General features: G+C 34.9%; 1 protein-coding gene across 2 annotated transcripts; it reads left to right on the top strand.

Moving 5' to 3' along the window:
* Positions 1-4,933: 4,933 nt before the first annotated feature.
* Positions 4,934-13,968, top strand: FAS4 (RNA helicase family protein). Of its 2 annotated transcripts, none has more exons than XM_088857342.1 (12): positions 4,934-5,234; positions 6,337-6,459; positions 6,627-6,702; positions 6,816-6,887; positions 7,114-7,163; positions 7,591-7,651; positions 7,816-8,325; positions 8,826-9,077; positions 9,177-9,407; positions 9,568-9,681; positions 10,146-11,354; positions 11,893-13,968. In XM_088857342.1, exons 2-12 carry the CDS (start codon positions 6,404-6,406, stop codon positions 13,381-13,383), a joined length of 4,122 nt encoding a protein of 1,373 aa, XP_088713468.1. In that variant the 5' UTR covers positions 4,934-5,234; positions 6,337-6,403; the 3' UTR covers positions 13,384-13,968. The 2 variants fall into 2 exon arrangements, with proteins under 2 accessions (XP_088713468.1, XP_088713476.1); XM_088857350.1 differs by having other exon boundaries at positions 4,954-5,234; positions 6,816-6,912.
* Positions 13,969-15,641: the final 1,673 nt, after the last annotated feature.

The following is a 15,641-nucleotide window of genomic DNA, read 5'->3' as shown; positions in this document are numbered from 1 at the left end:
GATCAAATTAAAGCGTACCAAAAAATTCACACAATAGGTTATTTGGTTGCCCAAACATGTTCAAATCGATCATCTCGTCCTCAAAATGTATGGAGATGAGAAAAAATAAATTTCATGTTTTGATAATAGTGCATCTTGTATTACATTTTCTGGACCACCACTTTTCAAGATGTTCATAGATCTCCTTCATCTACATTATTTTTCAAGCATTACACTTTCTAATTAGAGATAAATTAAAATTTCATGGCATCATAAATATTTTCATTACTAAACCTATTTCTTTCGACATTATTTGAAGGATCCTATACTTTGATTCAATGGTTTAAAAAACGGATCAATGACGCAGATCAGGCACCCAAAAAATCGATCCGGATCGGCGAATCGGCGATCCGGATCGGGAATCGGGTGAATCGGCCAGAATAAAGCTTAAAAAAAATCTGAAAAATTTATTAAAATTCATTATAAATATTGTTTTTTAAGAATTCAATAAGAAATGAGGGTACTCCATTAAGAATTTTCATGTTTTTGAATGAATATGCGAATATTGATATGTTCTTTCCCTGCATGAACCGCCATTCAGCATTTAATTTACATCACACAAAAGGATAAACATAGAATTATCTTGGAATAAGTATATCAACATATATGGACTACAATAAAGCATACAATTAGTAACATATGATCTAAAAATAAAATGATAGACGACGTTATTGTTCTTCTTGGTCACGATGGTGCCATTGATTGAATTCATTTAACAATTCATTGATTCGATCTAAAAACGAATCATCGATATTAGCAGGCATCTGACTATTCCCAAATCCCTGAGTGTTAGTGTTTTGTTGTGTTCCCAATCCAAAATCCCCGAAGCTTGTCCATCCTTCATGCTCACCTGCACCGTCGTGCTCATCCCTACACTGTTGCTGTTGGGACTCGATATGTGAATAATATGGTTACTCGATATGTGAATAATATGGTTGGGATAGGGTGGCCTCAGAATCATCATCTCTCTCATTTTCTCTTTGAATAATATGGATTAAAAAAAAAATTAACAAATTTTTAAAAAATCGATCATGGATTAAAAAAAAAAAATCACAAATTTTCAAAAAATTCTATCATGGATTACAAAAAAAAATTCGATCATGGATTAAAAAAAAAAAAATCACAAATTTTCAAAAAATTCTATCATGGATTACAAAAAAAAATTCGATCATGGATTAAAAAAAAAAAATCAGAAATTTTCAAAAAATTCAATCATGGATACAAAAAATTCGATCATGGATTACAAAAAATTCGATCATGGATTACATAAAATTCGATCATGGATTACAAAAAAAAAAAAAAAACATAAAAAAACAAAAAATTCCATCGTGGATTACAAAAAAAGAAAAAAAAATTTCGATCATGGATTACAAAAAATTCAATCATGGATTACAAAAAATTCTATCATGGGTTACAAACAAAAAAACAAAAAAAAAAAATTCGATCATGGATTACAAGAAAAAAAAAAACAAACATTTCGATCATGGATTACAAAAAATTCGATCATGGATTACAAAAAATTCTATCATGGATTACAAAAAATTCGATCATGGATTACAAAAAATTCGATCATGGATTACAAAAAATTCTATCATGGATTACAAAAAATTCGATCATGGATTACATAAAATTCGATCATGGATTACATAATATTCGATCATGGATTACAAAAAAAAACAAAAACTTCAATCGTGGATTACAAAAAAAGAAAAAAACAATTCGATCATGGATTACAAAAAATTCAATCATGGATTACAAAAAACTCTATCATGGGTTACAAAAAAAACAAAATACAAAAAACAAAAAACAAAAAATTCGATCATGGATTACAAAAAAAAAAACAAACATTTCGATTATGGATTACATAAAAAAAACAAACATTTCGATCATGGATTACAAAACATTCGATCATGGATTACAAAAAATTCTATCATGGCTTACAAAAAAAAAAAAAAAAAAATTCGATCATAGATTACAAGAAAAAAAAACAAACATTTCGATCATGGATTACAAAAAATTTTATCATGTTACAAAAAAAAAAAAAACAAAAAATTCGATCATAGATTACAAAAAAAAAAAAAAACAATTCGATCATGGATTACAAAAAAATCGATCAAGTATTGCAAAAAAATATATCATGGATTACAAAAAATAAAAAAAAAATAAAAAAAATAAAAAAAATTGTTCATCCGTACAGGACTCTCCAATTCACTGTACGGGGACTTACCGATTCCATACAGTGAATCGGCGAGTCACTGTGTACCGTCCATGGTAATTCTAGATCGGCGTTTTTTTAAACACTGATTTGATTGTTTAGGGCCACACACCTTATATTATTCCAAAACCTATTCCAAAACCTAGTGATTCAGATTTTGTCTGTCATCCGAGAGAGCCGTTACTAGCGTAGGGAGGCAAGGCCCATACTGTTCATTTGACAGGGAAAAACCCGTGCTTCACTTCTGTCTGAAACTACAGCAGCCCCTCTTGAACAAGAGAGAAACCGTGAAAACCCTAGGTAGAGAAAGACGCCCACAGCAGCACTCGCTCCATCGCCATTATCACAGAGCTTGAAGAGATTAAAGCCATGAATGAGTGAGTTTTTTTTTTTTTTAACTTCTTCTTCCACGCCTCCAAGAGAGATAGATACATGTATGAGATGTCTAAGAGAGAGAGAAAGAGAGGTGGTATTCTTATTAAATATTGAAGAGCAACTATGATGGGCAGTACGAGAGAGACACGGTTTCGAAACCCATTTGTGTGCTCACGATCTATTTCCTCTGCTTGCTGCTTATTCAATGATTTATAGAAATATAGGTTTCACATTCAATGGCTAAAAGTGATTATGACCTCTTTGTATAAAAATAAAGTGATTATTACCTCTTTGTATAAAAATAAGTGGTCTCATGGTCCATAATCCCCATTTATTTAACATCTTTTCATAAAAGAGGGAGGGAGAAAAAGCTTAACAATTAATAAAATAAAGGTATACAATAAAACCTTTTACTTTTGGGACAAGGAGATTAACTTTCAATATGGAACGTTAAAAGTGGAATTGGGTGGTAGCTTTGTGTCATTGATTGGGCTCAAAGTTTAAAATACAATTTTTACGAATGTTGTGAGTCTTGTGACACATTTTAATTTATCACATTTTTAATCCAATGTTTAATAATAACTGTGACCTCCTTGTATCAAAAGTAAATAGTCTCATAATACATTAATAGATGATTTGGAAATCTATGGTTTTGATCGTCCATTTTGTATTCATATTACAAATGGAAAATTTTAAAGAAACGGGATATTTATTAAATAAGAGATAAACAATTTAGCATTTTACGTATATCGTCACCATTATCATCATCCAAGTCTTATTCCAATCTATTATTCTCTACCGGGGGCTACACGTTTCGTTAGACTAAAAGTCACCGTAGCATTTTAACTATATATTTTGATTTAATTTCAAAATATCAATAAAAAAACACATGGTCTTGAGTTGGATTAGTTACAAATGTCAAAATGTTGAGTAGCTCATCTCTTATGGGTATTTTGATAAATGTCCATAAAAATGTTGTCTTTTTTAAGCAAATATCATTATTTGATTAATAAAATTTTTAATAAATTGTTACTTCGTTTCAACCTGAGCTTGTCAGATCCAAATTTTACAAACAGATGCCCCAAACAAAAGATTCATAGTATTTAAGTTCTATCGACAAATTATCAAACAACATGATCTCTCCATCCAATATTTATATATGGAAAAGTGTTTTATTAGTCAGGGGAGATATAAAGTAGTGGTCCCTCCATAAAACTTTTTATCAATGGTCTAAAATTTTACTAAAAAAATTTTCGAGATAAATTATAACAAATATACTTTAATTTTTAGATGATAGAAAATAAATCTCAAAATTTCTAAAGCATCATTTATATCCTTTTTTTTAGGTGAGTAGACGAATATAACTTTCATTGGTAGTCTTAGAATTGTGAAGGCATCACGATCTATTGAAAACCGTGATGGTCATGGCAGGTTGTAAGTCAAATGTAGTTTTGAAGCATCCTGATACTTAAAGAATTGTGATGGTTTATTAGACTATCACGATTTTAATTTAACCGTTATACTCTTTCCTAAGTGACACAACTTTTTCAAATTCCTTGATGCCTTAACGACCATCACGATATTTTAAGTGTCGTGATGCCTCTTAACGACTATCACGACTGTTTAAAGGCCGTGGTGCCTCAAAACATTAGACAACCCATGCCATGATACATTCATGATTCTATGACTATTGTGAAGGTTATTTTTTGTTAAAAAAATATAAATAGTGAAGAAAAAAAAGTGTAGATGAGGTTTTAGAAAGTTTGGAGTTTCATTCCTATAATCAAAAAATGAAGGTATATATTTTTTTTTATAATTTCCTAATTATCAATATAGTTTTTAAAATTAATTATTTTTATATATTAATGATTTCAAATTATATACCCAAAAATAAGTCTGAGAACCATCTAAAAAATGGATAATGGAGAAAGGCCGCATATCTACATATGAATGCTAGGACTCATAAATATGTGTCCTTCATGTTATGGAAATTTTTCTTATAAAGGTGGGGCCCTAAACGATCACATTAAAGCTTACCAAAAAATTCACACAATAGGTTATTTTGTTGTCCACTTGTGTTCAAATTGATCATCTCGTCCTCAAAATGTATGGAGATGAGAAAAAATAAATTTCATGTTTTGATAATAGTGCATCTTGTATCACATTTTTTGGACCACCACTTTTCAAGACGTTCATAGATCTCCTTCATCTACATTATTTTTCAAGCATCACACTGTCTAATTAGAGATAAAATTAAAATTTCATGGCATCATAAATATTTTCATTACTAAACCTATTTCTTTCGACATTATTTGAAGGATCCTATACTTTGATTGTTTAGGGCCACACACCCTTATATTATTCCAAAACCTACTGATTCAGATTTTGTCTGTCATCCAAATGAGCCGTTACTAGGGTATGGCGGTAAGGCCCATACTGTTCATTTGACCGGATAAAACCCGTGCTTCACTGCTGTCTAAAACTACAGCAGCCCCTCTTGAACAAGAGAGAAACCGTGAAAACCCTAGGTGGAGAAAGACGCCCACAGCAGCACTCGCTCCGTCGCCATTATCACAGAGTTTGAAGAGATTGAAGCTATGAATGAGTGAGTTTTTTTTTTTTAACTTCTTCTTTCACGCCTCCAAGAGAAAGATAGATACATATATGAGATGTCTAAAAGAGAGATAAAGAGTGGTGGTATTCTCATTAAATATTGAAGAGCAACTATGATGGGCAGTAAGAGAGAGACACGGTTCCAAAACCCATTGTGTGCTCACAATCTATTTCCTCTGCTTGCTGCTTATTCAATGATTCATATAGAATGGTTTGTCCGTCCTCAAGAAGTTGCTAAAATTTGATCTCAGACTGATCAAAATAGCCCCCAATGGCTCCCTTGGTCTTCTGGATATTTTACCAGATGGGATTCTTTCGCTGTCTCACCATATGAAACCCATATTTCTACTGTGCATGAGATTTGGAAAGTGTAATTGAAATCTACCAAATGGTTCTCTTTGACATCGTTTTCTTTAAAAATAAAATTAGATTTGTTGTTACAAATAGATGATTCAGTTATTGTATACCCTGCTTTCCTTCTATCATTACTTGCGTCTTCTCATTATGCTCTCTTCAAAAATTTTTGTTTAGTGTTGATGGTACCTTTTATTTGTGCTTTTCCTTGGGTTTGCTGAGTGATCGAGATTTTTTATCTCGAAAACTTGTCTAGGAATTTATTGGAGGGATTAAAAGAAATTCAAATTTTTTGGTGTGATTGCAATTTCAATTGTTATTGGGTGTCTTCCACTTTTAAGTTACATAGATATCAGAACAAATTTCAATCGTGACCGTACATATTATAAAAAAAATGCATTAGATGCTTTCTTGCAAGAAAATTTCATTCAAGATATGCATTTTGCACATCAAATCAATTAAATATAGAATAAACGGGTAAGTGAGGTTGTTTCCAGCGTTCCCATTGCCAAACAAGTGAAATTATCGGCACCACAGTTATCCCGTTCAGATTACTGAAGCCCCAAATTGTTGCAATATCACACTCTTAGGAATTGGTTCATCGAACTTTTGAAATTTGTTTTTTTTTTTTTTCTAGATTTTAAGTACCAGAGGTCGTAAGTTAGGGTTTGAAGCTTTAGGATCGTAGTTACTGAGGGTTTGGGGATTTAGGGTTTATAATTATATTCTTGTGCTACCAGAAAGGTCAAGCTTCATCAATATAGTGGATTCTAAAGAAGATGTTTTAATTGGAGAAAAAGGCAAAGAATGGCTGAAAATCCAGACATATTTGACCCAGAAAGCGATCTTCAATTGCATTTCAGGTAATTCTATGAAAAAACTGTTGCTTTGAATTTTTATGGATTGTACTACTAAGTGGATCTTCATTGGAGCTCAATTTGATTATTAAAGAGAAAATAAATGTTGCTTGCTTGATTCATAAGCTTCATGAATTAGGGTTAATGGCTATATTCTAATGTTTTTGCTGTAGTTTGGAAAATGGGGACAACTGCAATGCTTCTATTCTTCCAAAAAAGAAGAAGAAGAAAGCGAAGAAATGTGACGAGGTAGCTGAAATGGCTTGATAATTCTCACTAATTTGTACATTTGTTTTCATGAATTTGAAATTAACCTATTGAAACTGAGCTTGATACTACTTCACTATTTTTTGGGTCTGAAGCTGGATAAGAGCATGGCAAAGAGCACCCCACCATTAAGCAAGAGTCAGAAAAGGAAGCTAATGAAATTGCAGGTACATGCTACCTGTTATTATTTGGGTAATTCATGCTTTCACTTATGTTCTATGCGTTTTAGATTTTTGTTTGGATTTTTTGCAAATTAGTACTTCATTACAGAGGACCACTGCAAATGGTTGCACTGAATATTTTCTAATAGATTATGTTTGCTTTGGAATGAGTATTTTTTATTTAATTGTTTCCTGGTTTAGTTGTTGAATCAAGCCTTTGGTTTTCATACAGGAGGAGAAAGAGAAGAGGGCTCGATTATGTGAAAGTCTCAAGACAATACAGTGAGCTCCCTTATCTGTCTGATGGTTGAACTTATTGTTGTTTTAGGACTCTCTCTCTCTCTCTCTCTCTATATATATATATATATATATATATATATATATATATATATATATATATATATATATATATGTCTCTTTCTTCATAGTTGTGAATTAAGCTGTGCTACAAATTTGGGCTTTTAGCCTGATTCTGGACCAATTTGAGCCAAAATCTTCTGAAATGATATCCAAATTTCGTCCAACTTTAGCTGAAATTAAAGTTGCAATGGCTGATATATGCATGTGTTCACATATAACAATTTGGTTATGATCTTTTGGCCAAGTACTTTTGACCAAATTAGAGCTATAACTTTGCTTACTTTTTCAGAACTCATTGCATACAAATTTGTTTAAGCTTGGTTTGATGGTTGAATTTCATTCCTTTTAGAAAATGCCAGATTGGAGAAGAAGTACAGGCACTGCTGAGGCCCTCTGGGAACATTGCACAGGTTCTACATGTTGAATGTTTTTTAATATGCATTTTAAAATTTTAATGTAAATGTTTTAATAGATAAAAAACCATTTATTCAAAAATATATATCAAAATATTGTTACAGAGATTTACTTTTAATGGTATTCATCTGTCGTTCTCTCTCTCTCCAATAAATTTCAGGTTGAAACAATGAAAGAAAAACTTAGAAGAGCATTGCAATATTCTAGGGTGGGATTACCAGTTCCGGATGATGTCCCACTTCTCAAGAAAAGAACTAGAGTAGATGCATCTTGTCAAGAAGAAGATTTCACAATGAAAGCTGAAACTAGCGAATTCTGTTTGAAGAGAGCAGTTGAACCTCCACGGTATATAGAAACCAAGAATAAACCTGTGGTTTCAATATCTGTTTTCTCATCCAATGGCTCAGAAAAAAATATGCTGGTTAGTTTTGGAGATCCTCCAGCTATTCCTAGGGAGCATGATGGTCTATGCAAAGACCGCATTTCACAAGTGGGTTTGGAAAAAAACATGCAGGTTGATCTTAGAAATCCTCCAGATAATCCTTGTAGGCTTGCAAGCAAAGACCCCAATACACAGAGGGAAGTTGTAACAAATATGCAGGTTGATATTAAAGATCATCCAGTGGTTCCTTGTGGGCTTGATGATGAAGGCAAAGACCCCACTTCGCAGGTGCCTTGGCCTTATCTAATATGCTTTCGTGTTTATATTCAACACATTGACCACTATGTATTTGTTTTTACAATATGTTATCGTGTGATTTTTCATATTTTGCCTATTAAAAAATTTTCACATTTTGATTTCTCAAAAAAATAATAATGATATTTTCATAACGTTACAAGTTACCTTGCAAACAAAGGCTGTAAAAAATATTTTTGATGTTTTGCAATAAAAAAGGACAGTACAGTTAGAATACCTTGCGGCATGCACTTATGAGTAGAATCAAAATAACCTATCATGTTCTTTTTTACCATATTTTTGGGCAGGTTAGCAGTAGGATTCTGGCTTGCAATTTAATGTTGCAGTTGTCAACACCCTAAAGTATCAAGCCCAAACCCAAAATTTATTTATTTATCACTTATTTCCTATGGTAAACTGGAATACTTATTTTTTTTTGTGCAAGTTGGAATGCTTCATATTATTCCACTAATAAATCTTGTGAAACTGCTCAGAATCAGAGTCAGGGGGCTGATGAATCTGCACGACATTCCTCAAATAGTGGTGCTCCATTGGCTTGTAATGAAGATGACTCTTTCAGTGGTACGAGTGTGGTGCATGTATTAAGGCCTGCAGAGGTTGAAACTAAGAGGATAGATCTCCCTGTAGTTATGATGGAGCAGGAGATAATGGAAGCAATAAATGAACATTCTACTGTTATTGTATGTGGAGAAACAGGATGTGGAAAAACCACCCAAGTTCCTCAGGTTTGTATGTGCCATGTGTCTTTTGAGGATTTATTTTCCTTTTGTTTCTGAATGATCCTTACTTTTCTATGTTTCTCAATGTGCTGGAATTTCTTACAGTTCCTTTATGAAGCTGGTTTTGGTTCGAGTAATTGCATTACAAAGAAAGGAATGATTGGTGTTACTCAGCCTCGTCGTGTGGCTGTTCTTGCAACAGCTAAACGAGTGTCATATGAATTAGGTGTACGTTTGGGTAGAGAGGTTGGTTTTCAAGTTAGGCATGACAGGAGGATGGGTGACTGTAGCTCCATCAAGTTTATGACTGATGGGATTCTGCTAAAAGAAGTGCAGGTATCTACTTGAAATGTCCCTTTGAGTCCAATGTGTGAAAGACATGTCAATTTTTCCCTTTACATTGAACGATTTGTTTCTTTTTGCGGGTATCTCAAATCATGGGAGTCAAACAATAGTTTTTTATCCGACTTTGCTTACTATGTTGGTAACATTGCAGAGTGATTTTCTATTGAAGCGTTACTCGGTAATCATACTTGATGAGGCTCATGAAAGGAGCTTAAATACGGATATACTAATTGGAATGCTCTCCAGGATCATAGGATTGCGCCAGGTATGTATAACATTTTTGAACTTATCATGGTATTTAATCATTGTAATAAATCCATTTGTTGTTACTTTTCGCTAAACTTTTTTACCAGCTCTGATATTTGCAATTGGAAACCTTATTCGATATGATTCTTATTTAGATCCTGGGCATGATTAGTTTCTTTTTCTAGAAGGTGTAAACTAGCTTAGTTCCATACCAGGCTTGTGGAGATTGTGTTGTTTTAGGGTTAGATTTTTTTAATTTCTTGGTTAAATGTCTCTAATTTTTTGTGCTTCTGTTTGTGTGTAGGCTGTTCCCGTTTATGCTTTAACAGAGTGACCCTTTCTGATTTTAAAGAAGGACAAAAATATCTGTGTTTACCTTCTGACAGTCTAAACTAATTATGATTTCAAATGCATGATAAAATGTTATTTTTTCCCTTCACACCATTCAATCGAAATAACCAATAAAAATATTTGCTTCTGCAGAAATTATATGAAGAGCAACAGGTAAAGTTGCGATCAGGTTCAAAGTTGAAACCTGAAAATATGTTCGGTCCTTTAAAGCTTGTGCTAATGAGTGCCACATTGAGAATAGAGGACTTTGTTTCGAATAGCAGGTTGTTTCATGCACCTCCACCCCTTATCGAAATCCCCACAAGACAATTCCCTGTTTCCATCCATTTCTCTAGGAAAACAGAAATGGTGGATTACCTTGGCCAAGCTTACAAAAAGGTTATGTCAATCCACAAGAAGCTGCCTCCTGGTGGTATCCTGGTGTTTCTTACTGGCCTGCGAGAAGTTGAACATTTATGCAGGAAGTTACGTAAAGCTTCAGGGCTACTGAGAAAACGAATTTCCAATGGAAAAGCAGTGGATAAAAATTTGGGTTTCTCAGAACAAGACCCTGATATGAAAAGCATCTGTGAAGCTTCTGAAAATACATGTAAGCAAGGAATTGAAGAGTCCCATTTTTTTAATTCTCATGAGGAAGATGTTGATATTCCTTTGTCTGATTCAGAGTCTTCTGAGGTGGAGAGTGAAGAGTTTGAGAGTGACGATGAGATTATAACTATGGAGAGTGGTAAGGTTCTAGATATTTTAAAAGAGCCAGGAAGCTTGTCTTCACTAAAAGCTGCCTTTGAGAATTTGGCAGGAAATTCCTCGAGTGCAGTTCCGAAGGAAGACACACATTCTCCTAATGAAGAAAACATACATCATGTTTCTAATGGAAACAATGAAAGCCCTACCATCAAAAAGGAAGGAAGCACTGAAAACCCCAATAAAGTTGCAAGCCCATTGTATGTCCTTCCCCTCTATGCCATGCTACCTGCACCTGAGCAGTTGCGAGTTTTTGGGTCAGTGCCTGAAGGTGAGAGACTGGTAGTTGTTGCTACCAATGTGGCTGAAACCTCATTAACAATTCCAGGTATCAAATATGTTGTGGATAGTGGGAGAGAGAAAGTGAAGAACTATGAGGGTAGCAGTGGAGTGGCAAAATTTGAAATTCAGTGGATAAGTAAGGCGTCGGCTTCTCAGCGAGCTGGAAGGGCTGGGCGTACAGGGCCTGGGCATTGCTATCGTTTGTACTCATCTGCAGTTTTTAACAATATTTTTCCGGACTTCTCGACTCCTGAGATAAGCAAGACTCCTGTGGATGGTGTCTTCCTTGTCATGAAGTCCATGGGCATTGATAAGGTGAGTTGAGATCACCTCGTTTATGAGTTTTATTAAACGAGTTTTACTTCTTTGTTGTGAACACTATATATACACATGTATATATGAATTCATTCATGCATCATGTATGTATGTATATATGTATGTATGTATGTATAGAGAGAGAAGGGGGGGGGGGCAAGGTTTATATTGATAAGAGGGAGAAGAGAGTAAGTAATTTCAAGTATTCAAGCACATTTATCTTTTTAGATTGAGAGAGAAGTTTGAGAGGAGTTTTTTGTCCTTTTTTTTTTTCGGTTGTTGGGAAGAAGGGGGGGGGAGAGTGAGAGAGATAGAGAGAGATTGGTCATTTATCTCTCCATGAGAGTTTCGAGTCTTGAGAAAGGACAAGTAGCACAGAGAGAGAGGTCCAGTGACGTCTTTCCAAAGGTGCCCTAGTCACAAATTTGGTGATTGCAGGGGGGTTGTGGAGCTCCACTATTTCTTTTTGGAAAGTCCCATAGATTAATTTTTGGTAACATAGCCTATGAATTAACTCGTGTCCTTTCTTTGCTTTTAGGTTGCAAATTTCCCTTTTCCCACACCACCAGAGAGTGCGGCTCTAGCAGAAGCTGAACAATGCTTGAAAGTCCTTGATGCACTGGATAGCAAGGGAAGACTTACACCTCTTGGGAAGGCCATGGCTCGCTATCCAATAAGCCCTCGCCATTCCCGTATGATTTTAACAGCTATTCAAATTATGAACAAAAAACCAGGCTATGCTAGAGCAAACCTAGTTCTAGCATTCACTGTTGCAGCTGCAGCAGCTCTGAGCTCAATCAACCCTTTTCTGGTGGACCACCATGATACGGATAGGGATAGAGAGAAAAAAACATTGGGTGATGACATGGGTAATAGAGCTAAAGAGGGGGGTGATGACGTAGGTAATGCTCAGGCGAAATTGGGGAAGAAGAAGCAGAGGGCACTGCTCAAGGCATCTAGAAAGAAGTTCTCTAACCCTAGCAGTGATGCTCTCACTCTAGCTAATGCATTATGTTTGTTTGAGGCTTCAGAAAAGACCTCGGAGTTCTGCTTGACTAATAGGTTGCACCTGAAAACCATGGATGACATGTCCAAGCTTAGGAAGCAGCTACTCCAACTGATCTTTAGTCAAGTCATTGGTGGTGATGAGGAACAAAGTGGGTTTTCTTGGAGTAGTGGAAACTTCGAGGATGTGGAGATTGCATGGAGGAATTCCATGAATACGCAATTGTTATTGAATGAAGAAGGGATCTTGGGGCAAGCTATTTGTGCAGGCTGGGCAGATAGAGTAGCCCGACGCATTAGACAATTTGAAGAAATCCCCGAAGGAGCCAAAAGATCTAAATCTGTAAGGTACCAATCTTGTGTAGTGAAAGAAACTGTTTTTCTTCATCGCTCTTCTTCTGCTGCCCCTTCAGCACCAGAATTTGTGGTCTATAACGAACTGCTTCAAACCTCGAGACCTTTTATGCATGGTATAACCAGCGTGAGACCTGCTTGGCTCATTGCTTATGCGAGCTCTCTGTGTACTTTCTCTGCACCACTTTCGGACCCAAAACCCTTTTATGAGCCTTTCAGTGATCAAATTCTTTGTTGGGTTAACTCAAGTTTTGGACCATATTTGTGGGAACTTCCTTTACATAATTTGCCTGTGAAAAGTAAGAGGCTCCGGGTCTCCGTGTTTGCTTGTTCTTTACTTGGGGGAAAGGTACTCCCATGCCTGAAAGATGTGCAGAAATTTCTTGCTGCTAATCCAGAGAGCTTGCTAAAGCCTGAGGCTCAAGGGCAGAGAAGGGTTGGGGAGCTGCTAAATAGATTGGTAAGTGGGTCTAGAGTTGTTGATAGCCGTGCTGCTCTCAAGGAAACTTGGAGAGAGAATCCATTGGCACTTCATGAGGAGATTGTGTGCTGGTTTCAGGAAGGTTTCAGATTTCAATTCGGCGAGCTTTGGGAGCAGATGCAGCGTGAAGTTGAGCTTGAAGCTGAAGTGCTTTTTCCGAAGAGGAAGAAGAGAAACCTAAATGAATAACTAGTTTTGACGAGAGAAAATAGATGAAATGTGAATTTCGTCTTTGAGGCTGGAAAGAATTCCAAAGAGGAAGAAAATAAATATGAACAATGGATATTTTAGACTAGACAGATAGATTGGATGCAATGTGAAGTTTGTTTTCATGAGGGAAGAGAAGAGAAACAGGTATGATAGATAAGCAGTTTCGAAAGAGAAAATGAATCAGTGAATGAATGGTTGAGATGTGCTAATGCATAGAAACTGCTCCCAGTCAGCTTAGAAAATTAAAACACATGACACTGTTGTGCATCTTTGTAGAAGGCGGCAAATAGGTGTAAATATGAGGTGGGATTTTCATTTGGTTATTTATGCGGTGTGGCTCATTTCATTTGGGGGCATTTGATAACTGTGTAAAGCGATGAAAGTGCATGACTTTCCCTGATAAGTGTAGTTTTTACTTATTTGGGAACAGTAAAAAATGGAGAAAAGTAGGAACACGTGCCTCACTTTTCCTGTTATTGTAGGTTTCCCCTGTTTTGGCTTCTTCCATTCCATGTGTTTCTACAAAGTTGGAAATGGAAATCATATCATTTATATTGTTTTGGACACGGTTTATGTAGAAATGAGTCACCTCTTAAAAATCTTTTTTTGAGGTGGATATTTTTACCTAATTTTGAATGACATGTAATCTCTAATATGGAGATTATGAATATGAAATAAATAAGTATATTTTTTAAAATTAAAAATAATAATTCTATTAAGAAAACAATTTGACAGTTAGTTTCGTGAATCACCTATTTCCATCTATTTCATGAATCACCTATTTCCATCTATTTTTAAGGTGTATGTTCTATACTTCGATGACCATAAATGTAGAAATGCGGTTCCCGCAGCATAAAACAATTTTTCTATTGTTTTTTTATGAACACATTAGCTCGTAGAATTCATTGACATCCTGTTTCGTTTATTTGCCGAAGCGTTGCTGTGAGACTAAAAAGTAGAGCTGTCAACGGGCCGGGCCCTGGCCTGAGCCCAGCCTGGAGCAGTGTAGGTGAGGACCGGGCCCAAAAATTTTAGTATCAAGTTCAGCCTGATAGTGTGGCCCAAACCCGACCCAATTTGAAAAAAAACCGATTGCATAAAATTTTATTTAGTACATAAAATTTCTGTGATGGGCCAGGCCTGATGTCGGCCCTGCCTGTTAGCTTTTGTGAAAGATGTGTTTCAAAACAATCTTTTTGTATGTGTGCTAGTCTATATAAGCATTATGGTCCATTTTCAACTCACTTACCCTCTCTTTGTTTTCGAGTGCCACGTATTGTTTCTGTGGCATTCTCGACCTTTTTTGACATTATTTATTTATTATTTTTGGGCTCCCTTTCAAACACGTATTGAAGTTCAATTATTTTATTATTTTATAGATATAAAAGGTAGAAGCTGGTTTAGTAAGCAAATTTGAACCGTTAACAATAACATTTTTATCACGTTTTGGGAAGCTTAGAGACTTTCCCTGTTATGCTTGTGTTAATATTCGAGAAAAAAAAAAAAAACTCTGCCTGTTACGAGTTTGTTTTATAGAAATGGCTCTCTCTCTCTCTCTCTCTACGGGGTTTTCAGGTAAGGTATGCACTTTCTTTTTTTACATTATAGAAGATATTATTTTTTTGGATTGTTTAGTATCACACTTTCGAAACTTGATTTAATTCCTATAGAAATTTAATTGCAACTAGGAATGTTTTTTTTTATAGAGAAACTGAGTCAAGTCCGGATAAGAGGAGATAACATGGAATTTTTTACGCATGAGGGTGTCAACATATTTATTAATTTCAGTGTATTATACCCAATTGAAGTTTGTTATACCGATTGGAATATTATTTATGTAGTGAGAGATGTCATACCATACCCAATTGAATATCATTTCTACCAATTGGACGAAAATTAATGTGAGAGAAATCTGTTTTTCTAATCGATGTTTTAAATGAAATTGTACGAATTGGATGATGTTTGTAGTGTGAAAGAGAAGTATATTTTCAATCGATATTTAATGATAAATACCAATTGGAAAATGTATCAGTATTTTGATAGTGTAGTTTTGTATTGTATGGGTCCAACTCAGGGGTTCAGGATTTGTACTTTGATCTAGTTGTATTTTGGGAGTATACAACCCGTTTGCACCTCAAAAATTTTTACTGAAACATGGGCGTTTTAGTACTTTGAAAAAAACGTGTTTCGCCTTTGATTTCTTGATTTTGGTCCTAGTTATATAAGAGTTTATGTCC

This window comes from Amborella trichopoda, chromosome 1 (assembly GCF_054954075.1).
Source record: "Amborella trichopoda isolate Santa Cruz 75 chromosome 1, AtrichopodaSantaCruz75HAP2 v2.0, whole genome shotgun sequence".
Lineage (NCBI taxonomy): Eukaryota > Viridiplantae > Streptophyta > Magnoliopsida > Amborellales > Amborellaceae > Amborella > Amborella trichopoda.
The sequence above is the reverse complement of the archived record's forward strand: the minus strand, read 5'-3'. Positions and strand labels throughout refer to the sequence as shown.